General features: G+C 55.7%; 1 protein-coding gene and 1 long non-coding RNA gene across 8 annotated transcripts; one reads left to right on the forward strand and one right to left on the reverse strand.

Annotated features, from left to right (window-relative positions):
- Positions 1-686: 686 nt before the first annotated feature.
- AKAP8 (A-kinase anchor protein 8-like) lies at positions 687-14,491 on the forward strand. 7 transcript variants are annotated; one of them, XR_003072696.3, is made up of 15 exons: positions 687-775; positions 2,123-2,161; positions 2,260-2,292; positions 2,425-2,520; positions 4,198-4,468; positions 5,167-5,734; positions 6,357-6,498; positions 6,795-6,842; positions 7,926-8,022; positions 8,647-8,788; positions 9,816-9,909; positions 10,168-10,298; positions 11,882-11,977; positions 12,833-12,991; positions 13,599-13,719. XR_003072696.3 is itself a non-coding variant. In XM_025145757.3 (15 exons), exons 1-14 carry the CDS (start codon positions 757-759, stop codon positions 14,166-14,168), a joined length of 2,346 nt encoding a protein of 781 aa, XP_025001525.2. In that variant the 5' UTR covers positions 687-756; the 3' UTR covers positions 14,169-14,181; positions 14,334-14,491. The 7 variants fall into 7 exon arrangements, 6 of the variants coding, with proteins under 6 accessions (XP_025001525.2, XP_025001526.2, XP_025001528.2 ...); XM_025145757.3 differs by lacking the exon at positions 12,833-12,991 and adding an exon at positions 14,334-14,491 and having other exon boundaries at positions 13,599-14,181; XM_025145758.3 differs by lacking the exon at positions 12,833-12,991 and adding an exon at positions 14,334-14,491 and having other exon boundaries at positions 6,798-6,842; positions 13,599-14,181.
- On the reverse strand, positions 9,276-11,702 carry LOC121107790. The gene is made up of 2 exons (XR_005842201.2): positions 11,635-11,702; positions 9,276-10,454 (listed from the first exon to the last, which is right to left on the reverse strand). It is a non-coding gene; the product is annotated as an uncharacterized LOC121107790 (long non-coding RNA).
- Positions 14,492-14,674: the final 183 nt, after the last annotated feature.

Genomic DNA, 14,674 nt, shown 5'->3' on the forward strand with positions numbered 1-14,674 from the left:
CTCCTTAACCCCCCTCTCTCCTCATACTCCCCCACTTTCCCCACACATTTCCTCCCATTTTCTCCTCTTTTCTCACCTTTTCCCATTTACCCCCTATTTATTTTCCTAATTCCTCCCAGTTTTCCTTTCACTTTCCCCTCAGATTTCCTCCTTTTTCTCTCACCTTTCTCCATTTTTCCCACTCGTTTCCTCATTCTTCCTTATTTTTCTCTTGTTTTCCCCTTCCCATTTCATCCCTTTCCCCATTTTCCTCTCCTTTTCCTTCGCTTTTCCCCTCCACTGTCTCCATTTTTCCTTCACTATTCCTTATTCTTCCTCCTCGGGGTCACGCTTAGGGGTCAGGGGTCAGAGGTCACGGTGCCACTGTGCTGCCTCAGGGCTGCGCAGCACGAGCAGGCCGCGGCTCCATGACAACCGCAGCTTCCGCTGCCGCCGTCCAATCAGGTGCGGGCGCAGACATGATTGACAGCAGAGGGAGCGAGGGGGCCTGCGGCAATTCACCAATGGGATTCGGCGCTGGGCGCGGGGCGGGGCGGCGAGGCCCAACGGGAACTGCGGAAAGGCCGCGCCTCTCGGAGAGCTCAGCCAAAGGCGCTCACCGGCGGGCGGCGCTTTGGCGTACAGCCAATCGGTGCCTTTCATGGGCGGGCCTAACGGCACGGTTGCGGCCAATCGGCGGCGAGCACGGTGCGCCTGCGTATTGCGCGCTCGAGCGGCGGAGCGGAGCGGAGCTTCGGCGCTGAGGCGGAGCACGACATGGAGCCGGGATACGGCGGTACGTGCGGGCCGGGGGCTGCGGGGGGCGGCCGGACCCTCTCCGGTACCTCCCGGGGCCTTTCCGATCCCGCGGGGCCTCCCCGCGGCATCAACAACGGTTAAATCTGAGGGGAGACGTTGTGCCCGCCCTCTGTGAGGGGGAGCCGCAGCCCATTGGATGAGCGGAGTGCCGCTCCGCGTGGGGCGGCCGCTGGTTGGCTGTTGGCTTGTGGGGCTCCGGGGGATGGGGGGTGGGGGCGAGAATAGGGGGGAAAGAGCGGGGAGGGCGGATGGGGGGGGTGCGGTGCCCCCCGTTGTGCGTTCCCCCCCGTTGTGCGTTCCCCTCGTGGTGGTGTTTTGGTGGGGGGGATGGGTGGGGGGGGGGAAGCGGAGCGGGACCCGGTGCTGATGGCGCCTCAAAATGGCGGCGGTGGGGCCACGCCCCAACAGAACCCCCCCCACACCCCGTGAGAAAACAGTGAGAGGCGGAGGAGGGTCCGGGAGGTTTTGGGGGGGCATCGCGGCCCTCAGTGCGAGAGGGGCCCTTATAAAGTGGAACGGAGGGAAATCTACAGCGGTGGGTTGAGGGAGAACGGCGTTCAGCTCCCAGAGTGGGGATTGAGGTTTGATGTGAGGAGGGAAGGTTTTATTACCTTCAAGGACCTTTCCAGCCCAACTCGTTCCGTGGTTCTTTGATCTTTAAGGGCCCTTCCAGCCCGACCGTTCTGTGACGCTGGTTTTATGACCTTCAAGGACCTTTCCAGCCCGTTCTGTGATCTTTAAGGACCTTTCCAACCTAAGTCACGCTGTGATTGTGCAGTTCTGTGATCTTTAAGGACCTTTCCAACCCAACCCATTCTTTGATTCCGCCTTTCTGTGTTCTTTAAGGCCCCTTCCAACCCCTTCTATCATTCTTTGGTTCTGTGGTTTTTAAGGGCTCTTCAACTCAGCCATCCCACGGGATAGCTGTAGTGCATCTGACCTAAAATCAAGCGTTTTGGCCTCAAAACCCACCTCACGCTCTGCCCCCCTGTGATGCCTCCCGTAGATCGTTTTATTAAGGGTTGGTAATGCTATGGGTAGAAAAATTGCCTCTTATTTCCCAAATATTTCATGAGTTTTCCTCTTGGGACACACCTGCTGATCAGACACCGCTGACATTGGGTTGTTAATAACTGCTTGCTGGGGCAGCACGGAGCTCATTCAGCTCTCTGAGTAGGTGTTCCCCACGGAGAGGGCTCAGCTGGGCTTCATTTTCTGATTGGTTTTAAGGTAATTAAGGGAAGAAAGTGAAACCGTGGTGACACTGGACTGGAAAAACACCGAATCCTGGAACCAGCTCCCTTACGTTGTGTTTTTCTTGCAGGTTATGGCTCCTGGAATGCTGGAGCCGCCAACACACAAGGTGAATTGCTTTATATTGGTACATACATTAAAAAAACAACCCCAAAAAAGTGGGGAATTATCTCTTATAGCTGAATCTGTCTTTCTTCTCTCCCTCAGGTACCTACGCAACGAGTGCCACAAGCTGGCAAGGTGGGTGCTACACAGAGCTACCATCCCAAAAAAGACCCCTAAGCTGCTGTCTGGGAGCGGACAAAGGGGGGAAGACGAAGCAGCAAGGCAGCAGTGTGCCATCAGCCCTAACTCCTGCCGGTTTTGTTGTAGGCATGGCAGCAAAGGAGAACTACGAGGGGTCCTCGTGGCAGAGCTGGCAGTCCCACTACGAGAGCCCCAGGGCGGACATGGGGAAGGCTGCACAAGGTCAGAGGTCCCTTCCAATCCAAACCGTTCTGTGACCTTCAAGGACCCTTCTGATCCAAACTATTCTGTCATTCTGGGGTTCTGTAATCTTTAAGGACCTTTCCAACCCAAACATTTTGTGATTCCACAGTTCTCTGTCTTTTAAGGACCCTTCCGAGCCAACCTATTCCATCATTCTGTGATCTCTAAGGACCCTTCCAACACAAGCTGTTCTATGCTTCGAGGAACTTTCCAACTCAACCATTCTTTGATTCCATGATTCTATGACCCTTAAGGACCCTTCCAATCCAACCAATTCTAGAATTCCATGGTTCTATGAGCTTTAAGGACCCTTCCAATCCAACCAATTCTAGAATCCCATGGTTCTATGAGCTTTAAGGACCCTTCCAATCCAACCAATTCTAGAATCCCATGGTTCTATGAGCTTTAAGGACCCTTCCAACCCAACCAATTCTAGAATCCCATGGTTCTATGAGCTTTAAGGACCCTTCCAACCCAACCAATTCTAGAATCCCATGGTTCTATGAGCTTTAAGGACCCTTCCAACCCAACCAATTCTAGAATCCCATGGTTCTATGAGCTTTAAGGACCCTTCCAACCCAACCAGTTCTAGAATTCCATGGATCTATGAGCTCTAAGGACCTTTCCAACTCAGCCTACTCTAGGATTCCATGGTTCTTTGATCTTTAAGGACCTTTACAACCAAATGATTCTGTCAGTTGTTCTATGATCTTCAAGGAACCTTCCCGCCCAACCACTGTATGGTTCTGTGAGCTTTAAGGACCCTTCCAGCCCAACCTTTCCATAGTTCTGTGATCTTCAAAGATCTTTCCAACCCATTCCAAGATTGTATGCTCTTTTAGGGACCCTTCCAATCTAACCCCTTCCAAGATTGCATGATCTTTAAGGACCCTTCCAACCCAATCCAGACTGTGGTTATTTGATCTTTAAGGACCCATTCAACTCAACCATTCCATGGTTCCATGATCTTGAAGGACCCATCCAACCCAATCCATTGTGTGATTCCATGATCTTTAAAGACCCTTCCGACCCAATCCATTGTGTGATTCCATGATCTTTAAAGACCCTTCCGACCCAATCCATTGTGTGATTCCATGATCTTTAAGGACCCTTCTGACCCAATCCATTGTGTGATTCCATGATCTTTAAAGACCCTTCTGACCCAATCCATTGTGTGATTCCATGATCTTTAAGGACCCTTCCAACCCAATCCATTGTGTGATTCCATGATCTTTAAAGACCCTTCCAACCCAATCCATTGTGTGATTCCATGATCTTTAAAGACCCTTCCGACCCAATCCATTGTGTGATTCCATGATCTTTAAAGACCCTTCCGACCCAATCCATTGTGTGATTCCATGATCTTTAAAGACCCTTCCAACCCAATCCATTGTGTGATTCCATGATCTTGAAGGACCCTTCCGACCCAATCCATTGTGTGATTCCATGATCTTTAAAGACCCTTCCGACCCAATCCATTGTGTGATTCCATGATCTTTAAAGACCCTTCCGACCCAATCCATTGTGTGATTCCATAATCTTTAAGGACCCTTCCATCCCCAGCATTCCATCACCCCCTGCTTCCAACACCCAAACCCATCCCCAGACCCCAACACCTTCGCGATGCCGCCCTCACCCCGACTCCCCTCCCTCCAGGCTACGAAGGTTATAACTACTACAGCGCCCCAAGCACGGCCTCCAGCACCGCCGCCACCTACAGCTACGGCCCCACCGCCACCCCCAGCTCCTGGGACACCCCCAAAGCCCCTGAGCTGCCCCTCAGCGACGTCGGCATCGCCTCCTACAGCAGCGATCCCACTCCCAGCGACAACTCCGACTCCATCATCGCCAAAATCAACCAGCGCCTCGACATGCTGTCCAAGGAGGGCAGCGGAGGGGCCGGGGAGGGCGTGGAGGAGCAGGAGAGGTGAGCGTGCCATTCTGCTTGAGTTACTGATGGTGAAAAGAGGCAAATTTTGGTCTGGCCTGGGTTTAATTTCAGATTGGGTTGATGTAATCGCTCTGGATCCAGCGTTCATTGAGCGATAAGTAAGCTTAGTTGCTCAGCTTTCAGCTGGCCGCGCGTCTGCACCCCTTCTTACAGAGAAACACAGCAGTGAAAGAAGAATTTTGCTTCGTTGTTTGTTGTTGTTTGGGCTTTATTTTGGCTTTTTTCGCTTGGCAGTTTTGAGGTTTTTCCCAATGGGTCACCGGAGCTCTGTTGGTTTTTGTGCCTTTTTGCTCCTGGCTTTCGGAGCTCTCCTTTGGATGATGGAGCCCTTTCCACGTTCCCGGGGCTGCGAAGCTCCCTGTCCTCATAGCTGAGTTTCCCAGAGCCCCTTTCCATCTGCATCCCTTATTCCTCACGGGTCTGTTCATTGCTTTTCTTTCCCAAATCCCGCTGCCAGCTGCACACGCCCTACAGGCAGACACGAACACCCACATTTAGAACCCTCTTTCCATTTTTTCTGGCCAGGAACGCATGGATTGCGACGCGCCCCCTACAACCAAACACAAACACCCGTATGCAGAACGCTCTCCCACTTCTTTCTGCCAGGAACACCAGAGCTGTGGCACAGCTCACCGCAAACACTGACCCCGCTGACCGCTCTCCTCTCCTCGCAGCTCCTTCAGGTTCGACTCCTTCGACTCCTACGACTCCCGATCCTCCCTACCCGACCACGACGCCTTCCGCTCCCCCTACGACTACGAATCCGGCCCCGACCGCTCCGATTCCTTCGGGAGCCACTTTGACAGCCGCCAGGACCAAACCCGAACCCGAGGCAGCGGTTACGGCGCGGCGCGGGGCCGGGGCCAGAACCGACCGCAGAACCGGGGCCGCCCCAACGCTTACGGTCGCCCCGAACACTTCATGCCCTCTTCCAGCTCTGAGCGGCTGTCGGCGCGTTGGAACGAGCTGAACTACATGGGGGGCCGCGGAGGGGGGCCCAACCGCCTGCCCTCCCTCTTCTCCCAAGCCCTGGTCCCCGAATACGGCGACTACGGAGACTACGGCGACTACGGGGATTATGGGGATTACGGTGACTACGGGGATTACGGAGACTACGGCGTGATGGGGATGTCGGGCGTGGGAATGGGGCGGTACGGGAGCGCGCCCTACGGATACGGAGCGGGGCGGCAGCGCAGCCAGGAGCGGATGGGCAGCGCGCCGTGGCACGGGAATGTGCTGGGGGTAAGTGGGCACTGCTGGGAGCACGGCCACGTGGGGCTGGGGGGGGTTCTGTCATCATCTTAGGGGGCTTTTCCGGCCTTTAATGACCCAAACCCACGTTTCTCTGTGCGAGGGACAAAGACTCCGTTGTGCTTTCCCCTTCCAGATGTGCTCTGCCTGGCTGTGGGGCCACCAGCAAAGCCTGGGTAGTAGCCTGTAGGATCGCTTGGGCTATAGGGCCAGCAGTAAATTGTTTTACGGCTGGATAGAAGCCCATAGGGTCCCTTGGGCTATAGGGCTAGCAGCAATCCTTGATTATGAAGCCTGCAGGGTCAATTAGATCCCCTTCACCCAGCTGTAGGGCCAGCAGCAAATCCTCTTCCAGCTAGATCAATGCGTATAGGATCACTTGAGCTATAGGGCCAGAAGCAAAGCTTTTACCAGAATCTGTAGGGTCACTCAGATGTGTTGAGTGGCTGTAGGCCCAACAGCAAAGCCTTATATCTATAGGGTCACATAGATGTGCTCAGCCTGGCTGTAGGGCCACGCACCGTTGCATGTTTGAGGGCCTGCAGCAGAAGGCTTCAATACCACACTCACGGCACGCAGAGCTGCTGGATTGACCCATCTCTCCCCTTTTTAGCCCAAAAGGAGAGGATTTCGAAACCGCTCCGGGGTCCGATCCGAGAGCGAAGGGGGACGCAAACGGAAGCAGTCTCAGAGTGGTGATGAACCTGACAGCAAACAGGCGAAGAGCGACAGCGACGGCGACGACACCGACAACGGTACGGGCTGGGAGCTGCCCTTTCTCCTCTTTTATTTTAGCATTTTATCCTCGTTTAACTTAAATGTGGAGGCTGTTGTGTCCCTCGGCGTTGTTGCAATGTATTCCCGGTGCCACCTTGGCAAAACTCAGTGCCTGAGGTGAGGAGGCTGTGCTGCTGCTTCCCTGCGCCCGGACTGAGAGCAGAGGGGGCAATTTGGGGGCTTTTTTTGTGTGGGTTTTGAGCCATTTTCACAGTGTTTGGGGGCTGAGCGCTCCCCTTTGCAGCGCCCCTGAAATCGATTCTCTTGCACACAGCAGATGAGGGCGAAGGAGAGGAGAAGTCAGGAGACGAAGCTGACAAAGGTGTAAGTATGGCATACGTAGGTTTATCTCTCCAGTCCTTGTGGCGGTTATTTCCCTCTCTTTGCCCTGAGATGAGAGCCCTGCAGGGGGAGGGCACCTCATTAAGCCCAGATTCCAATCAGGGAAGGGTTTCCTTCGCTCCCCACTGTTCCCAGGCGGGGTGGGGATCAGTGCCATTTATTTTGACGGTGAGATTTGCTAGGGAGACACGGACCAAAATGAGCCAGTGATGTTCTAACTGTCCCAAATCGACACTTCGCCCCCTCCCCCTGCTGTCCTCTTTCCCCTCTGCTTCTTGAGGGGGAGGAGGGGAAAAGGAGAAGCTCAAATAGCAGCAAATAAAACCCTTCTGTTCTCTCTCTGTTTTGCAGGAGGGGGGCAGCTGTGGCAGTGTGGCAGAGGACGGTAGGGTGTGTTGCAGGTAAAGGCACGGCAGCCCCAGATCAGCACACAGGTGCTGTTGGTGCTTTCAGGCTGTTCTGTGGGTGAAGTCGAGGTGTTGTGTTGTTGAAGCCTCCCTCGTGCCCGGCTCTGGGCTCCTTTTCTTGAGGAATTCAGTGAGTTATTACCCACAGACGTGCTGGCAGATGGCTGACCTCACAGCTTTTTGCTCAGAATTCTGCAGATTTTAGGTCAGCTGCATCTCAGCCTCACAGATAGCGAAACTGTTAGGAAGACAACACATGGAGTATATCTCTCAAACTATCCTTAGCTGCAACACGAGCACTTCTAACACCCATTCTTTTGTTGCTCAACCTTCTCCAGCAGCCCTGTGATTGGCAAGCAGTGAGGACAGGGGCAGAAATAGTCATTTTCCCAACCAGCAGAGCTTGGCTGGTATCGCTGTCAGCATCCTGGCTCTCTGTGATGCTGAGCCATGTCCCGTTGCCGTCTGCAGAGATGGGAGCAGCTCTGGGAGCAGCAGGACAGGAGGCTTTGAGTTTTCCAGTCCGAAAATCACAATTCTTAAAGCTGAGATTAAAGAGAGAACAAAGGAACTTTGCTCCCCGAATACCTCTGCCAGGGAAGGGTGCGGCAGCGAGCGGCTCCTCGAGGATCTCTTCTCATTTTCCCTCCCTTCAGCATCCGGAGATGGCTACGAGGATGATGATGAGGAGATGAAGAAGAAGAGAGAGAAGCAGAGGAGGAGGGACAGGATGCGTGACCGCGCCATGGACAGGTGAGCAGCATCTTATCCCCTCTGGGGGATTCTTCTGTAAGGGATTGCTTGTTTTGGGGCTCTGAGTGCTGATTCCATCAGTTCTTGTTTCTTTTATATGTTTTTGTGACTGCTTTATCATACTGAGAACGCTATTGTTTAATGCAGCAAGGCGTTGTAAATCCAGAAGGGCCTATTAATTAGCAAATTACGCAGCCTTGCCATTAAAGCAGGGCAGCGTTAATCTAAAACCAAGCTGGGAAGGTGCTCCTGTAGCTCAGGGCTTTCCCAAAATAGGGAGATTGTCATTGTATTTTATAAGAGACTCTCCTGCAGTTTGATCTGTCCGCTGCTTTTAAGCTTGTTTGGGGTTTTCACATCCACTCCGTGGTGCCATCTCCTGTTTTAGGGAGAAGCTGACGCTGCTGAACCCCCATGGGTGACACAGCGGTGACAGAGGAGTGCTAGAAAGTCCAACTGTGGCACTCTGAAAATTAAATTAGAATAAAGTAAAATAAAAAGCCCCAAAGGAAGAGGCAGAAACTGCAGTAGGGGCGGTAGCGGTGGCGATCGTGTTGATGTTGTCCCAGGAGTTGAGCTTGTTCCTCACCCGCCTCAATCCTTGCTTTCCTTTGCCCTGTTCAGGATCCAATTCGCCTGCTCCGTCTGCAAATTCCGCAGCTTTGAGGAAGAGGAGATCCAGAAACACCTCCAGAGCAAATTCCACAAAGAGACCTTACGTTACATTGGAACCAAACTCCCCGACAAGACGGTCGAGTTCCTGCAGGTCCGGATCCTTCTGCGTCACTTCTGGGGTCTGTGAGGGTCCGTTTGGGGTCTGTGAGGGTCGGTTTGGGGTTTGTGAGGGTCAGTTTGGGGTCTGTGAGGGTCAGTTTGGGGCCTGTGAGGGGTCAGTTTGGGGCCTGTGAGGGATCAGTTTGGGGTTTGTGAGGGTCAGTTTGGGGTTTGTGAGGGTCAGTTTGGGGTTTGTGAGGGTCAGTTTGGGGTTTGTGAGGGTCAGTTTGGGGTCTGTGAGGGGTCAGTTTGGGGTCTGTGAGGGGTCAGTTTGGGGCCTGTGAGGGTCAGTTTGGGGCCTGTGAGGGTCAGTTTGGGATTTGTGAGGGGTCAGTTTGGGGCCTGTGAGGGTCAGTTTGGGGCCTGTGAGGGGTCAGTTTGGGGCCTGTGAGGGGTCAGTTTGGGGCCTGTGAGGGGTCAGTTTGGGGCCTGTGAGGGGTCAGTTTGGGGCCTGTGAGGGGTCAGTTTGGGGCCTGTGAGGGTCAGTTTGGGGTCTGTGAGGGAGGGAGGGGTTCTGCACTGTTGAAGCCCTTTACTGCTTGGCCGACATCACCGCTTCCGTGCGTCGCTCACTGACGTCGCTTTTCTTGATGCAGTGTCTCACGGTTTGGCACGTTGGGAAGACGAAGTAATGTGTGAATTTAAACAGAAAAGCCAAAGATGAATGCTCCAGAAATTCTTGACCGTTTTGCGTAGATGTAGCTGGGGAAAGATGCCGCAGCAGTTCTTTGCCATCTGCTCAGATAGAACCGAGGGAGGACCGAGAGGAGGGTGTTTTATTTTCTGGGGCTGACCACTGTTTGCTTTTTGGGGTCAGATACGTGAGGTTGTTTCCTTCTGGGGGCCGTAGGGTGCCACTGTTGTGTCCCAGTGGGGTATAACAGCATCAACCCGACAGGGGACAGGGGAAGGCACCCGCTGTGCCCATTATAGTCATCCTTGTGGTCTTCCTGCGGAGCTGCTGTTGGCCGACACCGACAGCTGAGGGGGTGTTGTGTGGTGGGTGTTGTCCCCTCCAGGAGTACATCGTCAACAGGAACAGGAAGATTGAGAAGCGCCGCCAGGAGCTGACGGAGAAGGAGGGCGTGAAGCAGAAGCCGGATCCCTTCAAGGGTAAGAGGTGTCAGCCGTCCAGGGGCAGCAGCCGGGTGGTGCTGGGTGTGCTCTTTGGGGCAGAGTGAGTTTTTTGCTTGTTTTGTAGAGTAAATCATTATGGGGAAGGGGATGTCCGTCCCTTCTGCGGTTCCTCAAGCAGCAGATCTGCGAGGCTCGCGAAATAGATCCTAAAAAGGAGGCAGACCTCAAAAAGTTTGGGCAGAATGCCTCATTTCCTTCCGATTTTTTTTGCCCGGTGTTTTCCCATCCCCGCAGGCATTGGCCAGGAACACTTCTTCAAGAAGATCGAGGCTGCTCACTGCATGGCCTGTGACATGCTGATCCCTGCCCAGAACCACCTCCTGCAGCGGCACCTGCGCTCCGCAGAGCACAACCGGAACCGCAGGGTAAGCAGCAGCGCTCCTCTCTTCTTCCTGCCCATCATTTCGGAGGGATCCTCCTCCTCCTCCTGGTCAGTCTGCCTCTGAGGAACGTTCAGCCTGAGCTTTGGGTTTATCTGCAGCCTCTAAATCACTGATTTTCTATATCTTTTTTTATATTTCCTATTAAAACATAAAAAGGGTAACAGGAGCGTAAGGCTAGTGGGATAGCTGACCTCGTTTTTGTGAAACTAATGCCCAGATAACAGTTGAAACACACAGATGAGTTGATCCTAACCCAAACCATCCAGTGATTCCGTGATCTTCACCTTGCAGATGCACGTTTAACTAATGAGCTAACTAATGAGCGGCTGTAAACGTGCAGGCTGAATTTTCCTTCTCTCTAAGTCTGCGTTTGCTGCAATTCTGACTTAAAAATTCTGACTTAAAATTGCTTCAGAGGGTACTTAAGGGATTCAGATGGAAGGCAGTAATGTCTAAATGAGGTTTTAGAAACGGGATGGGTTGGGCCAGGTTGAAGAGAATCCTCGAGTGGGCTGGGCAGTACGGGTCCTTGAAGATCATAGAACCGTGGAATGGTTGGGTTGGAAGGATCCTTAAGCATTACAGAACCAGGGGTTGGACTGGGGAAGGGGTCCGGAGGTTCCATTTCCAACCTCCTACAATTCTGGGATTTGTAAAAGAATCCCAACACCTTGAGCCCAAATCTGCCCTTTTGTCCCACGACACCGATGTTGGGTTCCCTTCTGTGACGTTGATGGGGTTTCCCTCTCTAACATTTGTTGGATTCCCCTTTCTGACGTTGGGTTCCCTTCCTGATGTCAGTTCCCCTCTCCAACCTTTGTTGGGTTTCCTTCTCCAGTCTGCTTTTCCCCCCTCCAACATTTGTTGGTATCCCTTCTCTGAGGTTGGTTGGGTTTCCCTATCCGATGTTTATTGGGTTCCCCTCTCTGAGGTTGGTTGGGTTTCCCTATCTGATGTCCATTGGGTTCCCCTCTCTGAGGTTGGTTGGGTTTCCCTATCTGATGTTCATTGGGTTCCCCTCTCTGAGGTTGGTTGGGTTTCCCTATCCGATGTTTATTGGGTTCCCCTCTCTGAGGTTGGTTGGGTTTCCCTATCTGATGTCCATTGGGTTCCCCTCTCTGAGGTTGGTTGGATTCCCTTTTCCAACGTGGGTTCCCATCTCCGACATCGGTTGGGTTTCTCCAGCATTTCTTGGGTTCCCTTTCCGTTGTGCGTTTCCCTTTCCAACGTGGGTTCCCCTTTCTGACATTTTTGGGGTTCTTCTCTCCAACGGTCGTTGGGTTCCCTCTCTGATGTTGGTTGGGTTCCTCCCTCTTACGTTTGTTGGGTTCCCCTCCGCAGTATTTGTTAGTTCTCTCCCTCACATTGGTTGGCTTCCCTTCCCCCATATTCATTGGTTTCTCTCTCCAACAGGGGTTGGGTTTCCCTCTGTGACGTAGGTTGGGTTCTCAGTCCTACACGGGTTCCCTTCTCCAACATCTTTTGAGCCCCCTTTGGGGCGTCGGTTGGGTTCCCTTCTCCACCGTGGGTTCCCCCCTCCGACACTGGTTGGCTTCCCTCCCCAGATGGCCGCCGAGCAGTTCAAGAAGACCAGCCTACACGTGGCCAAGAGCGTCCTGAACAACAAACACATCGTGAAGATGCTGGAGAAGTACCTCAAGGTGAGCCAGAGGGGGCGGTGCCGAACTCCGGGAGCCACACGCGTGCTCTGCTCTGCGTGTGTTCAGTGCGTGCTGGCTGTGTGCTGCGTGCCGGCTGCAGCCCCCCGATGGGGAGAGGCTCCGCTCCCTCTCTGCTGCTGCCTTTGAAAAGGCTGAATTTCGGGTCTGGTTTCTCTCACTCCAGAGGCGGTTCGCAACCTCTCGTGTTTTTAACTTGCAGACTGTACTGTACCTACCGTAACCCCCAGATCAGTTATGAACCATCACTAAAGACACAAAATAGCCAAAACAAAAACAAAAACAAAAAGCAGGAACTAAGCCCTAAAGCCACCCCGAGCATGAGGCCCGAGCTCACCTGGGCGCAGCGTGCTCCGGGGACGGCCCCGCGCCACCCCACGCCGCGCCGGGGCCACCGCTGCCCCACACAGAGCCGAGCTCTGCGGAGACCCCACGGCACAGAGCCTCCAGGCGCCGCACCTCGCTCGCTGCCCCGAGATCCCGGTGGGAAGCAGGAGCTGCCCCCGGGGCACCCCGCGGCGCGAGGAGCGGGTCCTTAGGGCCAGCGCGGCGCCGGGAGCGGCAGGAGGAAGCCGGAAACCCGGAGGGGGCCGGAGGAGAGCTCGCAGCCCCGCGACGACGCCACGGAGCCGCTTCCCCCGACCCTGGGGGGCACCAGGATGCGCTGGGAGACCCCCCCATGTCCCATCGGCATCACGTGCGCCTTCCCAACCCAACTGCGACTCCATCCTCTTGGGTCCGGCGCAAAGAGCCGCCGAGCTTTGCGTTCGCCCGGCGCTGCCCTCCGGGCTCTCCCGCTCGCTCAAGTTACGACTCCATCCATCTACCCCTTGCCAGGGTCCCCAGGCACGTCACCGGCACCGCCGTCACCTCCCGAGCGACGGCGTCCCACGCTGCCGGCAGAGCTAAGCGCGTCGGCGCGGGCGCCCGGGCGCCGTCCGTCGGTGGGAGGAGAGCGTGGAGCCACCCCGGCGCCGTCCTCCGTACCGTTCCCAGGTGCCTAAAGCTGAAAAAAGGGGAAAAAACTGAAGGATTGCAGGTAATGCCCGAAAGCTGCCTCGTCCCCAGCGGAGCCGGGGCGCTGCGTGCCAGGACTGCCCCCCTGGGCACAGCCGGCGGGAGGACTGACGGCTCCGCTCGCAGCCGGCATTCCCGTAGCTTTTCCCGGTGATTCCCGGACACGGCTCCGGCTCCGGTGAACCCGAGCAGGGAAGAGCAAAACGTTGCATGGATCGCACGGAGGCGGCCGAGCGTGGGGCTGAGCCTCCCATCGGCTCCGTGGGGCGCACCGCCCGCCCGTGTGGGGCCGTGGGGGAGCGGGCGCAGCCCGTGGGGCCCCCGCTGCTGCTCTGTGGGAGCTTCCAACGAGATTCCCAGCTCCGACAATTAAAGCCAGGCGCACGGGGGCGGCCGGATCCCCCCGGAGGAAGGCAGCGCTGTCGGATCTGCTCCGCGCGCCCGTGGCTTAGGGCAGGGCCACCGCGATCCGGGATCTCGGCTTCTCCTGCTGAAAGCGTTGGATCCCGCTCCCGGCGTCCAATGGTTCCCGGCTCCGCGCCCCGGCCCCGCTCAGCGCGCCCTTCCTGCTCTTCTTTTCCCCCAGGGGGAAGATCCGTTCACGGATGAGATGGCAGAGGAAGAAGGGGCGGAAGGAGGAGCGAGCGGAAGCGGCGCCGCCGATGTCGGGGGTTCGGGTGACGCCACCGCAGACCTGGGGGACAGTGCGGATCCGGGTGACGTCCCCAAGGATCCGGCTGACAGCAGCAAGGAGCTGGGCGGCAGCGAGGACGGCTGTGACGGCCCCAAGGTCACGGCTGACACTGAAGGGACGGGTGACGACGCGAAGGAAGCGGGTGACGCCGGCGGGCTGGGAGATGCCAAAGATCCGGGTGACGGCACCGAGGATAGGGGTGACACCAGCGAGGCTCCGGGTGACGGCACAGCTCCAGGTGATGCTGAGGATGCCGCAGGCGCAGCTCCGCCGGCAGCAGAAGAGCCCCACGAGGAGTTCCTCCGCCGCCCACCCCGGCCCCCACTGCTGCCCCCATTCCTACAGGATGAGGACCCCCCCCAGGACGAGGAAGAACCCCCCAAAAGCGGACCTGAGGGTGGGGAGAAAGAGGAGGAGGAGGAGGAGGAGGAAGCAGCTCTGGCAGCAGCTGAGCAGCTCTGAATATCCCCACACTGTGAGTGTCCCCTCTTCCCCCCCCACCCCCCCAAGAAGATCCATTTTATTTCACTTTTCCCCCTTTTCCCTCATTTGGGTTTGCAGTGGGGACTCAGTGTGGCACAGATGCACTGAGCTCTGCCCCCCCCCCCACCCCATCCCTTCTTTTAGGTTGAAAAACCACGGAATCCGTCCACACTTCCCAAGAACGCACGTGAGGGCGGCACCGCTTTGGTTTTGGGGCATTTCGTTGGGATTTTAGGATTGAAAAGTCGTCGTTTGTTGGTTGGTTGGTTGGTTTGGGGGGGAATAAATCGGATTGTATCTACTGGGGGCAGCCTTAACGAGGCACGGGGGGGGTGGGAAGAAAGCAATGGGAGTGGGGGGGGCACTGGGAGGGTTCTGCACTGGGAGGGAAGGGGGGAGCTCAGGCAGACCCCTCCCCACATTGTGCACCCCCCAATATGTCCTCTCCCACTGTGTCGTCATCCCCCCCCCCATACACCAACCAT

Source organism: Gallus gallus, chromosome 30 (genome assembly GCF_016699485.2).
Source record: "Gallus gallus isolate bGalGal1 chromosome 30, bGalGal1.mat.broiler.GRCg7b, whole genome shotgun sequence".
Taxonomy (NCBI): domain Eukaryota; kingdom Metazoa; phylum Chordata; class Aves; order Galliformes; family Phasianidae; genus Gallus; species Gallus gallus.